Genomic DNA, 24270 nt, shown 5'->3' on the forward strand with positions numbered 1-24270 from the left:
GCCAATTGCCTGGTGGAGTATTGAAGGTGAGCCCCAATATGCACATAGAGCCCTTTGGCAAAGACTAAGAGACTTATTGTTCTAGACATTTAAGGAAATCTCTGCCCAATCATGAGCTGACCACTAATCCAACCAAGCAGAGACTTTAGTGGCCACACATGAAAAACAGCACAGCCTTTAAAGAATCAGTTTAGGAAAGTCACTAAACAAACAACAACAAATAGCAACAAAAACAAACTCTAGGGGAAGGAAAAATCTAATTTCAAGAGTTGCCACATTATTTAAAATGTCCAGTTTTCAACAAAAAATTGAAACATGCAAAGAAACAAGAAAATAGGGCCCAAACTCAGGGGGAAAAAAGTAGTCAATAGTACTGTCCCTGAGGAGCCCAGATGTTGGACTCACTAAACAAAGACTTTGAATCGGCTATTTTAAATATGTTCAAAGAACTAAAGAAAATTATGCCTAAAGAACTAAATGAAAGTATGTGAATAATGCCTCACAGAGAATCTCAATAAAGAGATAGAAATTATTTTAAAAAAGAACCAAATAGAAATTCTGGAGTTGAAAAGTACAATAACTGAAATAAAAATTTCATTGGAGGGATTCAAAAGCAGATTAGAGCAGGCAGGAGAAGGAATTAGTGAACTTGAAGATAGATCAATTGAGATTATCCAGTCTGAGGAACAGAAAGAATAAAAAATGAAGAAGAACAAACAGAGCTTCTGAGATCAATGAACACCATCAAATGTACCAACTTATGCATAAGGGGAGTCCCAGAAGAGGAGAAAAAGGGACAGAAAAAATATTTGAAGAAGTAACGGCCAAAAATTTACTAAATTTATCTAAACATTCAAGAAGCTCAATGAAGTCAAAGAGATCCATAGCTAAACACATCATAATCAAACTGTTGAAACACAAAGACAAAGAGAGAATCTTGAAAGCAAAACATAAAAAACAAAATTCAGATACTCTCCTGAAGGTTGCCTACAAATGTACATGAGGCAAAGAGTGTGGCTTCAAGATTAGACCTCAGAGTCTTACTTCTGTCATGTACCTCTTGGAGGTAAATTAGTTGAGCATACATTTGATATAACTCATAGGGAATGGTTTTTATCCCTTGGTAATCTCTGGGAATAACAATCAACCAAATTCTCCAACCCAGTTGAATGTTCAGTCTCCTACACTAATCTCAAAGGAGCAATAGATTCAAAGAGGAAATGAGAAATTCTCTTTTGCAGAGAGAAAAAAGTATCAGTAACTGACAGCCAATTATAGCTTTCATGTGACAATGTTCTTTTAGGTACTCAAATAAAAGGCTTAACTTAGCTATGGTGGCTGATTAAAAGTTTCTTAAGATCTATGAGTAAATCATTAACTTTTTGTAGCTCATTCACAAGGAAATACTGTGACATGATATTCCCATCTAAAGAAATTTAAATAAAGAAAAAAATTTAAATCTTGAAAATAGACCTATAAATTTGACTATATTTCCCTTGAAAATAGACCTATAAATTTGACTATATTCCCTCCTTCCATATTAACTTAAATCAAGGAGAAGCACTAAGATAATCACACTTTCTCTTTTAGGATAGAAATTAGGGTAAACATAAGGTAAGTGATTTATTTCTCTTCTATAAAGCTCACTGTTGTACTGATTCTCTTCAAACACTGTAACTGTGCTTTTAATATTTACATAGTGTCTTCATATCGAAGTACAACAAATCACTTTGGAAATATAATGGAAGAATAATAATAGAATACATGCTCAAAGACATATTACCATCTTCTTTTTAAGGGTACTATATTATAAAATTTCAAACTGGAGGGTAATTCAATAGTTTTTACCCTTGTTCCTCAGATAAAGAGGCCAAGAAAGAAAAGGTGGGGATAAAATATCTTATTCAAAATTATAAAAATAAAACTATAACAATTTCAAAAAACCAAGTATAAATAAATAAATAAAAATATTGGGACTAATGCCCATGGTAGAGAAAAGCTATATCTGGGTGGCCTCTAGTCTTCAAGATAGATATTCAAAGATGGGGAAAACCACCCCATTGTCTACACTTCCCAAAACTAACCTGTGATGATAAGACATTCATTGTGATCCAGCACCTCAGTGAAGAGCCGTGAAACAATCAACTCAGGGTTAATTAAAAAGCGGATTTCTTCTTGCACAAGTCCTGCACTGGTTACACCACCTCCAACAAAACGGTTTGCAAAATCCACCTATTTGGGAAAATGTGGCATGTTAAATGATGATCTAAAATACCTACATATATGATAAAGAAGTACACTCCCTCTAAGCTCTAATCTTCCTTTCCTTTCCCATATAAATTAATCCCCAAATCAGTAACCTTCCCAGGGAGAATAGATTGTGGCTGATTGCACTCTTTCCATCTCACTGCAGTAAACATCTCTGCTTATTTCTTTGGATTCCAAAATTTTAGAAGGAACCTGGAAAATGGAGCTTTTAGGCAAAAGCCTCAATGTAATTATATGGACTCTTGTTCATAAACCTTATTTGTGCTCCAAGAGCCACAAATCAAGGGAGGTTTTATCTGCAAAGGTTTCAAGGTCATTTCCCCACCATTCACTACTCAATTTCCATTATGTATTTCATATGACTTTAACATAATTCTACCTTTCTTGTATAATACGGCAATCAAACACTTGTCCTTAAAGAACTGAAAAGTTTAGTAATTGACCTTTTTTGGGCAATCTTTTCCTTCTGTGGAAGAATATGGGGATGGAAATTTCGTTCTTTTAAATTCAATCGGAAACCCTAAACTGCATGAACATTACAAACTATTTTTTTAAATATACCTAAGAAGAGAAAACAAAGACAGAAAACTTAGTTTAACAACAAAGATTCAACTAAATTAATATTTCCAGTTTAGTTTAAAACCATACATAAGCTTTCTGTGGAGGACTATGATGGGATCCCCAAGCTCCTATTAATAAAAGTGAGTTACACAATCCTCAAGAGAAAGAAGACTCAACTTGCCAGCATTACTTGTTTGTCTTAACCTTACTAAGCACTCAGAGGTGTCCAACACTATGCTAGGCTCTACGGAGCAATATGTAAGAAATGGTTTCCAATTTTGCCTTTTATGAACTAGATTACACACATACACAACTTGTGTACATACACAGTCATACACACAAAGAAATAGAACCTAGTAGGTAATGCAGGAGAGGCTTATATACACTATAGGAAAAGCACACTCCTGTGTCTCTCCTTCACTCTTACACTAGCACCACACTCACAACACTTTTGACACCAGATGTGTGGATTTTCCACTCATCAAGCAATTCTGCGACACCAGCTGGCTGTCCCATAACTCAATTCAGTTCTGACACTATCTACCTGAAGTTAGCATCACATCCCACAGGCTAAGGGTTCAGTCCCACAAGACTGCTCCACTTCAGATGCCAATCACAAGTCCCAGGTTGTCACTTGTACTTCTACTTGACTGGCTATAAATTGGGGTTCCCATGACCTCTTCCTGGGGTTCAATAATTTGCTAGAATAGCTCACAGAACTCAGTGTAACACTTACTTATGTTTACCGATTTATCAAAAAGAATATGATAAAGGATACAGATGAACATCCAAATGAAGAGATACATAGGGCAAGGTATGTGGGAAGGGGTAGGGAGCTTCCATGCCCTTTCTGGGCAAGTCATTCTCCCAGCACCTCCACATGTTCACCAACCCACAAGCTCTCTGAATCCTGTACTTTGGGATTTTTATGAAAGCTTCATCATATAGGCATGATCAATCATTAATTCAGTCTCCAGTTCCTCTCCCTTTCTCAGAGGATGGAGGGGTAGAAAGTTCCAAACTTCTAATCATGGCTTAGTCTTTCTGGTGACCAGACCCATCTTGAAGGTATCCAGTAGTGCACCAAGAGTGGCCTCATTAGAACAAAAGACAATCCTATCACCCAGGAAATTCCAAGAGATTAGGAGCTCTGTGTCAGGAATCTGTGTTAAAGACCAACTATTAGAACAAAAGATGCTCCTAGTCATTCAGTAAATTACAAGGATTTTAGGAGCTCGGTGCCAAGAACCAGGGGCAGAGACCAACGTATATAGATATTTTCTATCATTTCACATATACTTTCAGACTATTGTCAAATATAAGATTTCTTAAAACTTGTTTGTGTTCTATAAAGCAATTATGATATTAAACGATACTCTGAAGCCTATTTTACAAAAGAGTAAAACAAGAATATGAATCTTTTGCTATGTAAAAATATATGTAAAAAGGCAGAAATTAATAGAAGGTAAAGTAGTCTTTTTTCACTATAGAAGAACTTAGTAAATACTGAAAAATACAACTGGACAAGTTCTTGAAATGAGTTGTCACAGAGAATCATATATATTTGAGTTTATACTCTGGCATACTAAATCAATGCTAAAAAAAGAGTAATTTTAGCTTATATAGAAAAATAATTTTGGTTAAACCAATCCATTGAGTAGATTTAGTTACCTACTACACATGAGGTCTTTATGCATTGGGTGACTTATGGCTTAAACTGCTCAATTGAACAAACATTGACTGAAAGTTGTTACGGGAACCATGGGATACAAAGATGAATAAGACGTGGTTCCTGACTTCATAGCATTTAAAATCCAGATGGGAGTCAGGCACATAAGCAGAATGATAAGCTGATTATTAAAGAATTTATAAGTATATATTTGATATTTCCCAAATAATACAATTAACTAAAATTGGAGCATGGGGAGGAGAATAGGGGAGCATTACAAGAGGACGTGGCATTCAATCTAGATTTGCTGACATTCAGGCTGAAGGAATGGCTGCACAAGGACATAGGAAAGAGCTGTATACGAGTGATGGGGTGGTCTGAGGTCTAGGAAATTTTTACTTAATTCTGAAGGTTCTGGGAAAGATTCTAAAAATAAAAGTAACAACCAGACCTGTGTTTTAGGAAGATAATTCAGGCTAGTGTTTAAAGAATGAATTGGAAAAGTGTAAAATTAAAAGCAGAGAGGCTGGCTAGGTAATTGCTGACGAGTTTAGACAAACACCACTAGAGCCTCAGATAGGTCGGCGGGAAAGAAAGTGAAGGAAAGAGAGACCCAGCAAAGAGATAAAACGGATAGCACCGGAAAACTGAGAGACTGGCTAAGTATATGGTGCTGTGAATACAAATGAGAAAGAAAGAAGGTTTGACACCAGCTAAACTTTATTTTTACTGGAACAAGGTAGATAACTAAAATAAAAAGATAAGCTCTATCCAACTTATGTACCACTTTGCAATGATAAATGAAATACATTCAATGTGTATGCTATTGTTCATTCTTTGAATAAAAGGCCAACACTTATTACTGGGAAAGTATGCACAGAAATAAATACACTAAACTCAATATGCCTCTGAAAGCAGGTGTCTTTTAGAAAATCCAAGTTTCTACTACTTAAAAAAAGTTCTTAATAAAAGGCTCTCTATTATAGGTGAGAAACCTGTTCCAGTACATAAAAACAATCATATGAGTCCTTCTTTATTTTTAGCCAGTCATTTTCCAATTCACTTTACTTTAAAGCTACTTGTTCAGATTACTCAGTTTCTGAATTATAACTTGATGAAAAGAGAGAAATGATAACACTCCTTAGAGAGGTTTTGTTGTTGTTGCCATTCAGCATAATGTAATTTATATGCTGCACAAGGAGCTGTGTAGCATTGCAATACAATATTCCCTGATGTCCTGGGGATACATGGCATGGGTAGGGAGAACAATTAATAGACGCCTTTATGGTATTCTTTTAATCTACTGAGGTTTCACTTTTCATCTATAACATATTCCAGGAAAGTGGGGAGAATCTCAACTTTGAATGTTTTTAAATAATTCCTTGTTGAATTGTATTGTAATGAAAGGTCAGCATTCCTGTGGTGCTAACTAGCAGTACCTTTGTTTATTTCATGTGTATTTAAGACTCTCTCAGTCAATCAAGACTTTAATGTACGGAAAAACGTCATCAAAATGGAAATGTGGGGAAGAAGTGATATTCTTTTGAAACAAATTTTAACCATATTTCAAAATTAGTTTGAAATAGAAGAAAAGGTACTGATTAAGTACAAATTTTAAAAAATTTTAAGTTAGGTACAGGAGAAATATTCATTCAGTTATTCTGAGTATTTTTGTTTAATCAAACAATCACTAGGAGTAGGTGATTTAAACAAAACATAGTTTGCCTCTTTGAAGATTTTAATTACAAACATGTCTAAACAAAAGGCCATTCTAAAAAGAATCTCAGTTTCATTAGGCACTTAGAGCATAAATATATAATAACTAGCCAAATGCAAATCAGTCTAGTCACTTTACAATAAACATTAAGTTATTCAAACAAATCAGTCCATTCCCAGGCAACTGCTTTATTTAGCTTAAATACAAGCATCAAATAAGGATCTAAGAAGAAAAATTCAGCTATTTCCAGTATAAATGAGATGATGTACAAGCTTCTTTCAAAGAAAACTGAGATTACAATGCTCTTATAATTAGGATAAGAACACAAAACACTAACATTTTGTCTCTGATTAGTGATTTAAAAAAAAAATCACTATAAAGCAAAAGGAAAACACGTGTTCAGGTTAGGTGTTACAACAACTTAAAGCTAGATACATATGGTGCTTTATTTGTTAACTCCTTTTTCCAAAAATATTTTTTTTAAGTAGAGGCAGTAATACAGATTAATAACAAAGATTGAAAGATGGATAAAATTAACTGCTCTAAAACATGGAAAAGACAGCAAGCATAGTTGGCTCACAGGACTAACACTATTACATATGGGACAGAGGACTTTCTTATCAATCAGTCTTAGATGTCTGCCTCCTAGACCTAAACAAGGTTGGTGGCAGAAAAACATCTCAAGCTGGTCATCATTTAGGGCAGAGCAAGAGCCTTTAAAGAAAAAGAACAAAACTGCCTGGTGACAGCTTGTCAAGACCATACCCTGGGAACTTCCCCCACTGTCAATCTACAATCTGTGTCTGAACCAAGAGGCCTGAGGTTGTCCAGATCTTGGGATTTTCTGTCAAAGGCTTTTTAAAGAGGCACATGTAAGAAACAGAGAACGTACACTGGCAAATAACAATATTACTAAGGCTGTCAAGATGATCTGTTTGGTGTTTTTCTCCATTCTGCTATCATGCTTCTTTGCATTAAATCAGCTTAGGAGATAAATAAACAGCTTTTCAAATTTCCTTTGCTGTCAGAAGCTTGACAAGAGAAGGTCCCAAACACATGCACACTGCTATGATTCACCTACCTGTAGCATGCCTTGACCATTTCCTTCTATAGTACCTTCATAAGTGACATGCAATCGAGTCAGGGGTTTTTCACATCTACAATTGAAAAAGATATTTCCTTATTTATTTTTTTAATGACAAGTAATTCACTACAGAAAAATCTGAAAATACAGATTAACTATAAAAGAAAAATTGAAACCACTCCAAATCTCAAAAGCCAGAAACAGATGCCTACTGTTAACATTCTTGGTATAGATGCTCCCAAACTTTTTCTTATTCAAATATATATATACATATTTAAATTAAAATAGGAGAACATTCTGTTTTGAAGCCTATTTTTCCCCTACAAAATATCAGTTTCTCCTCTTTAAGAGTTGAAAAACTTCTCAAAATATTTAAAAAATTAAGATTTATGAAATTTATTATTATGCTCGAGTTGGCAACCTAAGGAAAAATATAGAAAAATTTGGCAATAAATCACATATGATTCTCAAAGAGACTCTATTTTCACTAGTTTGATAACGGTGCATGTGTGTCGCGGGGGACGGGGAGGATGTTGATGAAAATACATGCCACCGAAGTTCTGATCCATGGTATTTTCTTATTAATTAAAATTGACAGATGAACCTAGTACACGTTAAGTCACAATTATTTTCTTTCCTTTTCAAACCCACGGTCACTGAGGTGTTTATGAGGTTCAGGACACACTACCCCAAAATATGGTCCCTTGGCATATTGAATATTTTAAGCTGAAGAAGTTTGAGAAAACGGCAGAAACAGGAAGGTCACTCTTACCTCCTCTTCACCTCCCCCTTCTTCCCTGAAACAGGCCATAAAACCATCATGTGAGAGGTGCTCTCCCTATGTCTCCAAAGACAAAGGGACACCAAGAAGAATCGCAGCAAACAGTCCTTGCTATTTCCCCAAGTTTACTACAATTACTTCCTACTCCTTAACCCATCATATTCCTCCATGACTGTCCACCCTTCATCAAACCTAGCAAAAACATACATAGGTCTGTTTCTTTGGTTCTTCATTTCCTTATGAAGGCTTCCGTGTCATGTAAAACTTACATAAAATAAATTTGTATGCTTTTCTCTCGTTAATCTATCCTTGGCAGTTTAATTTTCAGACCCAGCAAGGGACCCTATGAGGGTCGAGAAAAAAGTTTTTCCTCCCCTACAGTGTTTACCTGGCTTATATTATATTAAAAAACCAATTTCATTTTATTTGATGATATTTTTCCTTAGTAGATTTTTCCCGATTACTTATGGAATAAAAATTGCGAATTATAATAGAACATAATAGATGAGATTCAAATCCCTAACTTATATAAGGGTGGCATTAATTTGGGGGGGGGATTTATATATATATTTTTAAACAACTATATATATATTTTTTTATTGATGTTTTAATGGTTTCTAACATTGTGAAATTTTGGGTTGTACATTTTTGTTTGTCCATCACCACATATATGACTCCCTTCACCCCTTGTGCCCACCCCCCACCCCCCTCCCCCACTGCCCTGGTAACCACAGTCCAGTTTTCTCTGTCCATGTGTTGGTTTATATTCCACATATGAGTGAGATCATGCAGTGTTTGTCTTTCTCTTTCTGGCTTATTTCACTTAACATAATATGCTCCAGGCCCATCCATGTTGTTGCAAATGGGACGATTTTGTCTTTTTTTATGGCTGAGTAGTATTCCATTGTATATATATACCACATTTTCCTAATCCAATCGTCAGTCGAGGGATACTTAGGTTGCTTCCACTTCTTGGCTATGGTGAATAATGCTGCAATGAACATAGGGGTGCATAAGCCTCTTTGGATTGTTGATTTCAGGTGCGTTGGATAGATTCCCAGTAGTGGGATGGCTGGATCATAGGGCATCTCTATTTTTAATTCTTTGAGGAATCTCCATACCGTTTTCCATAGAGGCTGCACCAATTTGCATTCCCACCAGCTGTGTATGAGGGTTCCTGTTTCTCCACATCCTCTCCAACATTTGTTGTTTTTTGTCTTGGTGATTATAGCCATTCTAACGGGCGTGAGGTGGTATCTTAGTGTTGTTTTGATTTGCATTTCCCTGATGATTAGTGATGTTGAGCATCTTTTCATGTGCCTATTGGCCATCTGTATATCTTCCTTGGAGAAGTGTCTGTTCATTTCCTCTGCCCATTTTTTGATCGGGTTGTTTGTTTTTTTGTTGTTCAATTGTGTGAGTTCTTTATATATTATGGAGATCAACCCCTTGTCAGATGTATGTTTTGCAAATATTCTCTCCCAGCTGGTTGGTTGTTTAAACAACTATATTTTTTAAAAAACATTTAGGTGGGGAAATGCTACTTACTTACTGGGATTTGCTTTCTTCCTGGTTTCAATGAGCCCAGATACATTTCTGGCAAGGCTCCAGTCTACCAGACTGATAGCCTTAAACTCAGAAGATAATTCATTACAAGTTTTGTTCTAAGAGCTTCATTTGTATTAACTCATTTAATCCTCACAACAACCCTATTACTATCTCCTTTTACAGATGGGAAAACAAAGCACAGAAAGCGTTTAAGTAACCTGTTCAAGGCTAGTAAACGAAGCAACAAAGATTTGAACCCAGGTAGCCTAAGTCAATAGACCAAGCTCTTAATCAGTATGCTATACTTTTAAAAAAATTACTTTCCAACTCTTGTAGAAAGTAGTACCATAAGTTTGATTTTTTTTTAACTTCCTTTTTTGGGGGGAGTCCTACTTTACTAGCCATTTGGTTCCAAGGGAGACCACCTGTGAGGATGCTACTACGATAAAGAAGCGAGATCCAGCTATCTCTGGTTTATCAGTCAGGACTTCAAAACAGAAATCTCATAGGCTGTCAACTACTCTCCATGACTGAAGTTGTCAATTTACCGTACAGTTCTCAATAAAATCATGAAATTGCTAGAAACTTTTTTTTTTTTAAGATTTTATTTATTTATTTTATTTCCCCCCAAAGCCCCAGTACATAGTTGTATGTCATAGCTGCACATCCTTCTAGTTGCTGTATGTGGGACGCAGCCTCAGCATGGCCGGAGAAGTGGTGCTTCGGTGCGCGCCCGGGATCTGAACCCGGGCTGCCAGCAGCAGAGCGCGCACACTTAACCGCTAAGCCACGGGGCCGGCCCAACTAGAAACTTTTTTTTAAAGCATCCTCCAACTTCCTGATAGGTCTCTCCTTCTGGCCCCCGCAAATCCTCCGTACCATTGCCTCAGGAATCAAAGCCATAGACTATTCTGGCTGTCTGTGATTAACTAAGTCTGGCTAAGGTATATACTGACAATCACAAGGTTAATTACAACATGCCGGAAACTTGGAAATCAGAAAAACCTCTCACTCCCTGGCACCCATGTACCCCTTTACTCATGGAAACACTAACAATCCTCATCTCTTCTTCATCCTCACTCTCTAATGAATGCATGTTTCTGGTTCTGTGGAGTCTGGGAGATTGATTTTAATTACATTTTCCAACTCACTTATGAAGTAGCTAAAACAAAAAAGAGATCAATAAAATTTTTAAAAGTTAGAAAAACTTGATAAAGTTAAATTCTGCCTATCAAAGTTAAGGAGAATATCTTGATCTTACTTAGGAGGAAAATTATCTCAGGGGCCAGCCCAGTGGCGTAGTGGCTAAGTACGTGTGCTCCACTTCAGCGGCCCTGGTTCGCAGGTTCGGATCCTGGGCGTAGACATACGCACTGCTTGTCAAGCCATGCTGGCAGCGTCCCATATAAAGTAGAGGAAGATGGGCACGGATGTTAGCCCAGGGCCAATCTTCCTCAGCAAAAAGAGGAGGATTGGCGACGGATGTTAGCTCAGGGCTAATCTTCCTCACACACACACACACAAAATTATCTCACTGACACAGCAGCCTCACAGTCTCTGCATTTTGACCTATCCCTTCTCTCTCAGTTGGTAATGTATAAATGTTAGTGCCCAATGACTGTTAGATGCAGAGTAGAGATCCTGAGCTGAATTAAAAACAAGCCCTCTGAATGACTATGAAATCTACACCAAAGTGACAAGAACAAAACATCTGTATTCCTATTAGAGACGAAAAGAAGAGCTAAGAAAAGTAATCCTCTGTACTCTGGTTTGGGCAGATAACAGCAGATTGTTAGTTTCAGTTCTAGGCACCATATTTTAAGAGGCACCAATGGCCTAGCATATGTCAAAAGCAGAGATGAAGGGTTTAGAATCCATATTATATGTGAAATAGGAGAAATGAGTAAGTTTAGTATGTACTTGTGTGCACTGTTAAGAGGAGGGAATGGGTGAAGAAAGCATTAAGATACATGGAGGGTCGAATGTTAAAGAAAATTAGCTCCAGAAGGAAGAACAAGGAATGGGGTGGGGGGAGAATTATTTGGAAGACAGACTTCTAGTGAACAGAAATATTAGATAATAACACAAGTGGCCGACAATGGGACAGACTGATGTAAAATAGTGAATTTCCCATCTGAAGCTGTCTAGTCTCCATCTGTCACAGGTATTACAGAGTTGACTGATATTTTTAGTAGGCAGCTGGACCAGATGACTTCCTGGGGTCCCTTTCATCTCTAATATGACAGGCCTCCAAAACGCTGTACATGTTCTCTTCCTTTCTGGCTCAATTTTATTTTTTTTTCTTCAGGTTGTTTAGTCTTTTATCCACTTCCCTCTATTAATAATCATCTCAGCCATGCAGTCAGTCTCCTAAAATAAGTTTGTTTTTTCTTTCACCTCACAAATAAATATCTTTGATGGATGAAAACACCATGGGAAAGCCACCTAAGCAGATATGCTTTCTCAAGTGAACTCCCTTAGCAGTGAGTCCCTTTCATCACTAATTCCAAACAAAACAACTATAAACTATGATAAAAATTATTAGAAGGTGAAAACGAGAGGCACTGGTTAACATGAATGTATACCTAAAATATGCACTTAGTATGTCTGATCATGTCCTCAGGTGCAATGAAAAAGTTGATCCATTCTTCTTTAAGTGCTCTAGACTAGGAAATGTGTTAACTATTTCAGGGCACTAAGGAACTCACAAATCTGAATGAACTCAAATTGGTTACTATCCCTCTCAGTATTTGCAGACAAATAATAAGAAAAAAACCCAGTAAATTAACAACTTCCATAAAATCTGCCAATAGTACACACAGACAGCCAAATTTCAAAATTCTTGTCACTCAGATAAATGCTAGGTAATTACTTTACATTTTAGTAAATTAATTTACTTATTAGTTTAATAAAAAAACTTTTTCCCATCTTGTCCTCCAGAAAGAAGAGCCATTAAATACAAACAGTAACAAAAAAAGGAGGGTAAGGAGGAACATTAAATACTGGTGTTCTGTTTTAATATTACTGTCTTCACACACAAAACTCCTTAATTCTAAATAGGACTTTGTTTCAGGCAAAGGACTAAGGCAAAGGAGTAGAAGTCAAAGAGTTGCAGACTTTGATTCAAAAGGCATGACCTTCTAACAATGGGAGCTATCAATGGATCATTTATAAGAAGAAACTCCCCAGCACTAGGGAAATTAAGAGGTTGGGAAACCATCTTTCGAGGGGCTGTAAAATAGAATCCTCTCATGGTAAACCAGTCTTTCTAATTCTAAAATCCAGGATTATTTTTATTATTATTACCTTTCCCACTCTGGAAAATCTTCAAGACTCTGTCTCGTAAATGTCACCAACCCAGTAGGTTCTACAAAAGCAATAAAAGAAACACACACCCAAAATAAGTTTGGATTTTGAAAAGATTATATATATTCAATAAAAAGGGGTCTAATAATGGCCGTAAAATTAATCAGGAAATACCAAGCCTAGTGTTGGAATACAACAGAAGACTAATTTAAAATAATATTATCCTTACAGTAGGAACTCTTTCTATAAAATAGTAAGCCCTCACTAAAACAGAAAACTATATAAATAAAAGCACACCAGTAGGATTTGAGTGCTGGTACTTTTTGGTTAAGTTTTCTAAACTGAATATACTTAAAAAAATCATTGAAAAAAAAAGATGCATGATGGGTGTAGCTTATACAATAAAGACAAAACTGAATTTTAATCTATAGACTTCTCAAAGAAAAGCCTTAACCTCACATCTAAAGACTTGTGAATGTATACAGATTTATGTGTTTTATAATAAAATAAAATGTCTAAGATTAAAAAAGAAAATTGTCAGCGTGCCCTTTGGAGTTGACAGAGCTAAATCCAGGGCTTAGACAATATGCAATTGCTCCACTTACAAGGCGCCTTAGCCAGAAGGAGGAATTACTGTGTTCTAAGAGGTTAGAGAAGAAAGATGACATAGTTTTCAAGAAGCAATAGATGTGACAGGATCAAAATGCAGTAAATTTTAGAGGCTAAGATCCTTTTTGTTATATTTACTTTTTTTTTCTAACTAGTGGCAAAAGCAACAAATAAATCATCTGGCCAAAAGTAATTTGTTTGATTCAAATCAACGAACAAACTAAAAAGGCCAGGCCATTTCTGTTTTCTTCTGTTAAAAAAAAAAAAAAAAGGCTCTTAAGCAAAGAGAGATATGTCAGGAACTATTAGTGGTAATGGTGGAGAGTCCCAATGAAAGCCTGGGAATCATTTCATTCCTCTGGATGACTTCACATTTCTCTGCTCTCAGTCACAAGCAGTAACAACTCAAAAATCATAAGGAGTAGTTATAGTAGAAAACAGAATTTTGTTAACATGAGTTATAAAATATTCTTTAGATGTCTTACTTTCTTTAAGACAAATGGATAGCATATTTAAAACTCCCAAGTAATTTAGAGGTCAAACAATTCAAACACTAGAGAAGCAATTCTATTAACAGGAAACTAATGTCAGTATCATCATTCCATAACTTAGCAGAGAAGAACATTAAATGTCCTTCATATATAACTAGGAGAGACCAAGAGAAATTCATAAATGAATGCTGCTGGCAAAACAAGAGAAAAGGCAGAAGAAGATGGTTCTTTATGTATAATTAATAACAAAAAACCTTGAGAGCATGCCTATCACCTTTCTTCCATAAAAAGGCACTTTTCACACCAGAATAGGTTATTTTGGTTAATCAAATATTTCCCTTAACAAAATCACAATATATACTCCATATGAATCACCAATTTTTAAATACTCCATCTATAAGATACTTTATCTAAAACTATATTGAAAATAATTTAATTCAGAAAGCTCTTTAAAATCTTGCAGTCTCAAGATCTTCATTACAAATATAAAATATAGATATTTGACAACACCGAAAAGCTGGTCCTGATGGAATTATATTTTATCACTTCTCAAAAGCACACTTTTTCATGTATTAAATTTCTGAAACTGGGATACATCTTCCATAGTCAAAGGTATCTAGCCATTGTTATTGGTCTGGATTAAAGTCGAATTTTTCCAGGGAAGATGTGCATCTGCTTCTGCCGTCATCTGGGAGCACCACCAACCTGAGATCAGTCTGAATTAGAGCCTCTGTTGCAGGCTTTTGTGGATCACACTGGTAATATGACTTCAGATCTTAGACTTGAGGCTTGTGGTTCAAATTCTCAGGGGAGGTTTTTGTCTCCTCTCTACCCAGGGCCAAGAGTGACACTCGCAGTTTCTTTGTTGTCCTTTTTCTATATGGCCAGGTTAATTTCTCATTTATCCCTAGACTAACGGTACAGACCTCTGGTGTACAGCTTTGTAAGAGAGGTCTCCTATGACTCCCCAATCTGAATGTTTTTTTCCTTCTTAGTGGTATATAACATAACGGCACGTCTTACCATCAATGTTGTCCTAGATTTGATGAAATATGATACTTTAAATAGGTTTTTATAGTTTCTATTCAGCAGACTCCAGAATTTCTATATAAAGTAATCATTAAATTGCAAATGTCTTGTTTTCCACTTAGTACTTCCTCCTTAAGCCTAGAGCCTTACATCCTAAAAACCTATAGCATGTTTTACTATATTTCTACAAAGTACTAAATTACACGTACAGTGAAAAAGCCAGAAAATAAAATGTCTAATTACAACTTATTTTTTCAGCCTAATTCCTAATACTTACAATGGTTTATAAATTTCTAGTTGAAAAAACAGAATTTTAGCTTTTTCTCTCAAAGTATTTAAAATCCTAAAACTTATAAAGGCAAGTTAGCTTTTAGAGAAGACATATATGATTTGACCCCAAGGACAGAAATGTAAACTCTGAGTTACTTAGGTATAATAATGGAATTCATTCTATTTAGATTTAAAATAGCAAAAAAGTTACTCATCTTTCTAACAAATTATTACAAATTCTAATTTGGTTTTATGTCTCATAAGCTCGAATGAGCCTTCATTTTCCTTAATATTTCATTCAGTACAGAGCACAAAACTAAAAACAGATTCCTAAGAAATAAATAACCCTCTATCAAAGAAGCATATGATTTTTTCCCTTAAATACCAAAATCCTGGTAATTGATTTCTTTCCAAAAATCTGAACATGTCCAATAGCAATACATTCAAAGGGAAAAAAATGCCAAGTATACTATAATGTGAGATTACTTACTAAAGGAAGGATATGAGAAAAATGACCTTAAAATGATTCAATGATGTGTTTTAAGAAAATCCCACAATCTGGATGACCAGAACTGAAAAGAACTCATGTCACTTGACCAGAGTTGACCTGCTCCATTTAGCAAAAGCAAACTTTTGAGATGATCCGGTTTCCTTTATAATCAACTTGCAGGAAAGGCCACCCATTGATAATAGCTAACATTTATTAAGCACGTAACCTCTCATTTAATATTTATAACTACTCTATGAGGTAATTTATCATTATTCTTTTATTTTACAGATGAGGTAACTGAGGCTTAGAGATGTCAAGAAACTTGTCGGTGGTCAGTCACTCAGCTCCTAGGATAAGAGTGGCAATGTCAATCTATTATTAGTTGGTCAAGACCAGCAGTAGTTAGACATTTACCACTATTGCCTCAAGTGCTACGATTAGCCTGTGGGAAAAGAAGATGGTGGAGGTCCAACAGAGGAAGACAGACACTGTTTCCTCTGTTTTATAAGAACTCTACGAAAAGTGTAAAGGGGGCACAAAAGAGAGCGATGGCTAGGAAGGCAATGAATTGGCTGATCTCTACAAATAAACTAATTTAATAGTCAATGCTTCTTTAAATAAGAACACCCAACATGTATTTCCTGGTCAACATACTTTCTTTTGAAAGTATTAATTTACTGTTTTTATTCATGAAAACCCATTAAGGTATGTTACATTGGTCTAATTTCAGAGTATATAAAACTCACACACATTTATAGCACACATTTATGTACATATATAACACATGCATAACATCTAGACTATAATATTGAATTATTATTGTTTCAATGTGGTTTTGGCGAAAAGGTGTACTTTGAACACAAAATGTTTTTGACCTGCCACTTGATCTGAACTGTCCACATCAGTGATAAAAATTATAGTAAGAATGAAAGGAATTTACTTTTCTCTGTGACTCTTCTAAAGTAGCAGAAGAGTGTTTTAAGCTTCTCTGGTTTCCTTGATGAACGTCCTTCAAACAATCTGAAAGAGACCAAAAATAAAAGAGGGTGAAGGATGATTTAAGATGCCTTAATGAATGATGCACAAAAAACTAAATCTATACTGCTACCAAGTAATAAAAGAAGTAATTCTTCCAGAAGGCAATTCTGTAATGACAGAGAACTGGATAACTGTTTGGATTGAAACGGCATCTGGAGAGGACTGAAACCAACTAAAACCAGGCTTCTTAAAAGTTGTTCAAGTCAGATGGCACTCTTGAACAACCAGGTTTCTCCAATCTATCTTCCTCCAGGGAGAAGGTACCATCTGGACCCCAAAGTCAATTAGGGCGGTGAGTTAATGCTCCATCGTTTTCCCAATGGCAAATACTATTTATAATTCATAATAGTCCTAGGTAGTTGAATGATTGAACAGAAAGGGTATCTGAAAAAAAAATCCACATGATTGTTTGTGTCAGGGGGGTGGCAACAATGACAACGACTAGCAGGTATGACAAGATATTGGGGGACAGACCAATCTTTGGTAATTAAACAAATACACCCTTTGCATGGTAACCAAAACAGTGCCTACCCTATGACATCTAGTTTCCAGCAACCTGGACTTGCACTACTTAATTTAGTTTTCTTTGAAATGACGTGGCATTGTTATTGGTAACACATAATGCAATTTATCCTGAGGAAAGAAAAGCAGGGCTTTGGCAGCATATGACCTGAGTAAGTAGTTCACTAAAAGATTTCAAACACAAAAGAATGCTTTTGGGCACAAGATCTAGCTTTCCAAAGGCATTTAAAAATTATAGAGAAATTCTGTAGCTATAAATGATGAGGTATTATTCCTCTGCCTCTAGTCATATATTGTGGCTTTAAAACCAGAAACTCTTCAAGCAAAAATTCACTTTAATAAGAGCCAAAATGAGTAAAATTTTTCATGATTAGAAAAGCAAGCTTATATAACTACGCAGAGAGGGAAAAGTTAATTCCATGAGAAAATCCTATTGAGCAAGTGAAATGAATTAGGAAAAGGGAAGGAAATGCATATTTCAAATGATCCTGTTTTCAATGATCTGAAATGCTGTATTCAGGGTCAATTTCTGAGAAAACAATTTATATGAATACTTATTTCCTGAAAAGAATACTAATGTCAGAAAGTATTTTAACCAAATTTAAAACCTAATTCATTTTTAAAAATAGTTTAAGAGTGCCTGTGTGATAATTTTTACTCATCTAAAAGAATTTATTTTTCTAAAATGTTTATTACAAATACTCTTAAAATCCAGCTGCCTGCTGAAAGAAAGGATCTTTGAGAGTGCAGGTTTCAGCTTGGTTTCTTCTGCAATATGTCAACCAGAACAGAGTTTGTTTAAATCAAAATGATAGTAAAAATGAAGAAGCCACTGGGCACTTTAATTAAACATCCTGTGTCAAATAAATCTGATTTACTAAATGAATACCTTGGGATCCATTGCAAAATCCCTTTCTAGGTTTACTACTTAGCAGAGGGAAACAGTACAAATATAAAGGCAGCCACCACCTTTTCTTAGAGATGAACTGATGTACTATACAATTCAATTAACAGAAAAAAGTCCCTCTTCCATAGAACTGTTGCATAGTGAGGAAAAAATGGTTGTTGCCCTTAAGAAATAATTCCCCCAAACATAACAAGAGTCCCTAGCCTCTATATGTAGTCAGCTGTTTGAAAAATCACATAAAAGTTCACATATTTCATAACCATGATGACAAATTAACCTTAGGAGCCTCTTGGGACTACAGATTTATTACCCTAGTGATATGGACTTTCCTGGAAGATTATATGGCTGTTATTATCACCCACTACAAATGAGCACCACTGTTTATTTTGCAGGTCCAAACCTAATAGGTACAAATCAAGCAGAATCTCAATGTACTCTGTTTATCCATTGCTCTAAGCCTAATTCCAAATCACTATGTAACCAAATATGCTTTCCCATCTTTCTGATGGAACAGGCAAGTGGTGGTGAGGGGTGAGGGGAAGGGAAAGGAAGCCGGCGAAGATGAAACAGGTTTAAAACCCTTGTGCCAATTCTCGACTTCCCTGTTGTGAAATTTTAAAGTACTAATACCAAATAAAATGAATTACCCTGGTGTGAAAGCAAGTGAAACTAACATAAAAATATAGCCAAACAGCATGAACGCAAGTCATCACAAGAGTGATATACTATCTGAGGGACAGCGTTTGAGAGGGAGGAAGAAGACAGGAACTGAGGATGGAGTCCAAGAAAGGAAGAGAGAGAAAGACAGAGCAGGGAAGATAGACAGAGGAGAAAGAGATTGACAGAAATGGGTTTGGAGACAGAGGGAGGGTATGAGACAGAAACTCACAGAGAAAAACTCAGAGAGACAAACACAGAAAGAGACATAGAGACCCAGATAGAAGAATAATCAATCACCACTCAATTTTTTAACTTCTTAACACCAATTTTTTTTAATTTAGATTTCCAAGTCCTGGGTACGTATATTTGAAGGCGTATTTTGAGTCAGCAGGCATGCATGTAAACATGCACACAAACTAGGCCATGATAACCCCTCTGCATGTAGGGAAGACATTTTGGCAGGTACCTGAATGATAATTACCGATTATTAAAGAAAGCAAACAGAAAAAGTCAGTCAGGCAATCTCACTTTTGCTCTAAACAAAACTTTTCATTTTCAAGGAAATAAGTCAATCAAGGGTCAGATACTTATTAACTGGTGTTTTTCTTTACATACATATAAAGAGAAACATAGTTTAATACGATCTTTCCCTGCATGGAATATTGATAACATTACTGGAATTGGATTCTAGACACACACACACACACACACACACACACACACACACACACACTCCTCCATGTGATTTCAAGTTAAGAATTAATCCCATTAGTATACAGTAAATCAAACCCAAAGCACTATAACCTCGACTTTAAAATGGAAGCAAATGATCATCCGGAACCCAGCCAGAAAGTCATTCCTGGCTTTTCTGTGAAGCACCCTGCCATATGGCCCCAGCCACATTTTCAATCCAGGGAAGAGGCAGATGTAAAAGCCTCCTGAGCTGACCACTGCTGCAACCCACAATTAATCTTTGACCATCAGTTTCTAAGCAATCTCAGAAGCATCAATGCTAATCATATTGGAAGCCTTTATATGAACGTTTAGGCCCAGAAAGGCAAGCAGGGGAAAAGGTCAGGGGTATTTAACATAACTAAGCAGGGCTGGAAGAACACAACAATAAATAAAAAAAGGAAGACTTATTCAATTTATTGACGTCAGCCTCCCACCACATACTCTTACCATTTCTCTTCTTCAATCAACTAGAAAGCCATAGCTCTTTTAAGACTAAATACACTCACATACACACAACTCCCAACTGCCAGAAACTAAAATCATAAACAGCAACTATGCAAAAAAGAAAACACAACAACAAAATGCTCCATAATCAGCTTAACAAATGGCTCATCAAATTAAGTACTTGATCTTTCAAAAGCCACATAAAAAAGGGGAACTTTTGGTTGTTTTCTATTTCTGGAACGCACTCAGAGCATTTTGCTCTTGAGAAAAAGTGAGACAATGAAAGAGCACTGGCTTTGAACAGAAGAAGGTGTTCAAGTCCCAGTTATGCCGATAAGTCATTTACTCTCACTGAACCTATTAGTATAGAACCTTCCCTACCTAGAAACTTCCATAGATAGAATCAAGGTGAGCCGTCAATAGACAGCATCAATGATCGCATATAGTCGTCGTTCCTGTTGTTTGCTAGTTTAGCATACCATCTACCATACACCATCTCAGGGAGAGGCTAGTGCAGACACCCTGGCTTCTGAGATTCCCTAAAACAACTGTGGAGACTACCATAGGCTCTACCTGCCTTAATTAATTTTCAATGTTCTGGTGACCAAAAGAACATCTATCAGCCAGGAAGACAAGAGTATGCCCCATTTAAAATCTTCAACAGACCTACTTAAACTCTTATTTGGTGCAAATGCTATTGGGATACTGAGAGCTTAAATCCCTCACGGCCACTCTGGGCTGATGAATGGCTTTGTTTCATTTTACAAATCAAGAATTATTTCTAAGGCTAGTTCTAATTTCTGACTAGCTATGAGGTAAGAAGTATTCATCCAGTTCATTCAAAGGGAGGCTGCATGGCGGAATGGTTAAGGGACACAACTTCTAGAGGCCAATTAAATCCTGAGTTTGAATCCCAATTATACCAGTTAACTTGGTGAAGTAATCTACCCTCTCTAAGCCTCCATCTCCTCATCTGAAAAATGAGAAAAACAAGAAAACCTAATTTATAAGATTGATGTGAGAATTAGGTAAAAAATAATAGCACAGTGATTGGTACATGGCAAGTATTTAATAAATATTAGCTATTGTTATTAAGAGAGATTCTCATGCAAAAAAAAATTTCAGATAATGCTGAGTAAGTGGAGGTACTTGGGCTGGAATAAGGCATTACTTAATGCCCAGCAAAAAAATCAACACTCATTTACATAAAATGCTTACATTGTTCTAATCCATATTCCCTTCATTAAGAAAAATGGCTCAGCCTCATTTCCCATCAAGCCTAACATGCTGACACTCAGAGCCAACCAGCTCAGTCTTCAGGATAAATGACCATGCACAATGAAAAAGATAGAAGTGCCATTGCCAAGAAGTCCCAGCATTCCACGGTCAGAAGTTTAACTGAAAAACAAAGATGCTTTAAAACATATGTTAAAATTAATATAAATTCTGGTAACTGGTGCAGGAAATGATAAGTCACGGAAGCCAAGGCTTCCCAAGACTCCTTGACTTCTACCCGTCAGCCATCCTAAACCTGCGGTCCACTTTACCGCTGAGAAAAGAAGGCTGTCAGTGTGGCAGGTGCCCAGCCCTCTGAGGGTCCCGTGGACTTGTGCTTCTTTAACATACTGAATGGAAAAGGTGGGGTGAAGGGGAGGTAATGATGCTGTGTCTACGGGGCTATAACTAGGATGGAAGAAGCTACCCACACTAGTTTTTTAGGAAAGGCTCAAAAAATCTGTGGGATTCCACCCTCAAAATCAAATTACAAAAATCATACACTCTTTTCATTAACTTTATCTTCTGTTTCATTTCTGATGATTGCTTGTTCCTCCTCTTAAGTACCTATTTTCTTCTGATTATAAAAGTAATATATGCTCATTATAAAAAATTTGATAAATATAGAAAAAGATGAAGTAAAAGTGTTAAATGTGTTTATATCACCACTCAATGTAATCATATATTTTTTTAATTTTTTGTTTATTGCAGTAACATTGGTTTATAACATTGTATAAATTTCAGGTGTACATCATTATACTTCTATTTCTGCATAGATTACATCATGTTCACCACACAAATACTAATTACAACCCATCACCACACACATGTGCCGAATTATCCCTTTCACCCTCCTCCCTCCCCCCTTCCCCTCTGGTAATCACCAATCCAATCTCTCTCTATGTGTTTGTTTATTGTTGTTATTATCTACTACTTAATGAAGGAAGTCATACGGTATTTGACCTTCTCCCTCGGTAATCATATTTTGATTCCTTTTCTTGTCAGTCCATTTTCCATGCTCTTACATCTATATGTATGGATGTGAACACAGAAGTATACTAAGAGATACAGATATTTTAACATAATTGAGATCGCATTCTATATACAATTTTTTATTCCTCATTAAAACCTAAAATTGCTAATTCTAATCACGCTTAACCTTCTGCTCCTTTTCTTGTGCTTCCTCTTGTTTTACTGACAGGGAATGTACATTTATAGTTATCCAGAGAGCCTTAAGCTTTTCTGAGGAAAGGGCTATAAACATCTAACCAAGATATAAGACTAAAGTCATCTGTGAAGAATTTAAATACTGAATTCTTAATGGGTGAAACAATGTCTTGAATTTGCTTTAAAATCTTCTAGAAAAAAAATGTGGGGCTGGATAGGTAAAAAAGAGCAAAAAAAAAAAATACTGGTAAGTATTGAAGTTGGGTGATTAAAACACGGGTTCACTATACTGTTCTCATTTTTTACTGTTTGAAAATATCCATAATATCGTTTTTAAAAATAATTTTTTTAAAGAGGCTTTGTAATACAACATTAACTTAGTACAAGAACGCACAGTTCTTATCCAAAAAATTAACAAGTCTACAATTCTTTGACTTAATTGTAATTGAGAAAGCTTGTAACTAAGACATCAAAGGTCTATCTTACGGACCATCAAGATAACATACACTAGCTGATTACTCATTCCACAGAAACAAACTGTAAGTGGCCACTGAAACACTAATTCTCCAACATTATTAATTAGAGCTACTTCTTACCAAAACCAAACACCAGAAAAACAACCCCCAAACCACTGTCTTCTGAATTCTGGATAGACATTTTATAATTTACAGCATCTCTGGCAGACCCTAGAGCTGAAAAACACTTATTCCAAATAAACAGAGAGGCTACTTACTCTTTGGAGAATCCTTCTTATTAATATAATACTCTTCATGGAAACAGATAATTATATTTCTACAAAATTAAATTTCCACTTCTTTACTTACTTACAAAATTTGACCATTTCCTTTTCTATATTAAAAAAGAAAACCTGTGAGAGTTGCACAGCCCTTAACTACTAGTGAGTCTACTTGTATAGTAGAGAAAGTTCTTGAATAATTTTTCAAATAAGCAAAAATAACATATTTAATAAACAGGTTCTTTACACAACTGCAATTGCAGATACCAATGTTATTTGTTTTCTCTCAATCCTACCTGAAATACTAAAGAAATCAAAGGTAAAAACTGTTTAATTATGTGTGGCATAAAAATAAAACATCTCCTAATTCCTAAGAGTAAGATGCAGTTTGAAAAGTAAAAGACAATACACTGAGAACAAGGAGTCTAAGTTACAGTCCTAGTACTCTGCCACTAACCAGTCACTTAACATCTCAAATATCTCATCTGTAAAATTTATTTTCATTAATTTAACAAGAATTTATGAAGGCCTACAGTGCATGAGATTTTATGAAAACAACAAAGAACAGGACACATAAGATCTCTGTCTCACTGAAAGGATTAAACAAGCAATTATAACAAAGTAGGGTAGGCAGTACAGTAGGAAAAGTAGAGAAGACTAAAGGTACACGCCGGATGGTACAAACCTAGGAAGGACCCTGGAAGCCTCTCTTTGCCATCCCGCCAATCCTGTCCATCACCATCACACTGACTTGCTCTTCAAATGTCTTCACACCTCCACCCCCACCACTACATTACCCCAGCTACCATCTTCTCTTTCCTGATACATTACAATAGCCTCCCCAACTGGGTAAACTCCTACTCTGGCCCCTCTCCATGTGGTTCCCACATTGTAGTCAGAACAAACTTCTGAAAATGTAAATCTGAGCAAGTGTACCAGCTTCCCCCCTCCCTGCCCAATATC

General features: G+C 35.9%; 1 protein-coding gene across 2 annotated transcripts in view; it reads right to left on the reverse strand.

Moving 5' to 3' along the window:
• PARG (poly(ADP-ribose) glycohydrolase) overlaps nucleotides 1–24270 on the reverse strand; it is a 126628-nt gene that overhangs the window by 35957 nt on the left and 66401 nt on the right. For both annotated transcript variants that reach the window (XM_087431838.1, XM_087431837.1), the window contains exons 10-13: nucleotides 16764–16843; nucleotides 12935–12995; nucleotides 7297–7372; nucleotides 2085–2232 (exon numbers count right to left, since the gene is read on the reverse strand). In XM_087431838.1, coding sequence (XP_087287964.1) covers nucleotides 2085–2232; nucleotides 7297–7372; nucleotides 12935–12995; nucleotides 16764–16843 — 365 coding nt within the window. The remainder of the gene's footprint in view (nucleotides 1–2084; nucleotides 2233–7296; nucleotides 7373–12934; nucleotides 12996–16763; nucleotides 16844–24270) is intronic.

This window comes from Ceratotherium simum, chromosome 6 (genome assembly GCF_057802395.1).
Source record: "Ceratotherium simum simum isolate JZ-2026a chromosome 6, ASM5780239v1, whole genome shotgun sequence".
Classification (NCBI taxonomy): domain Eukaryota; kingdom Metazoa; phylum Chordata; class Mammalia; order Perissodactyla; family Rhinocerotidae; genus Ceratotherium; species Ceratotherium simum.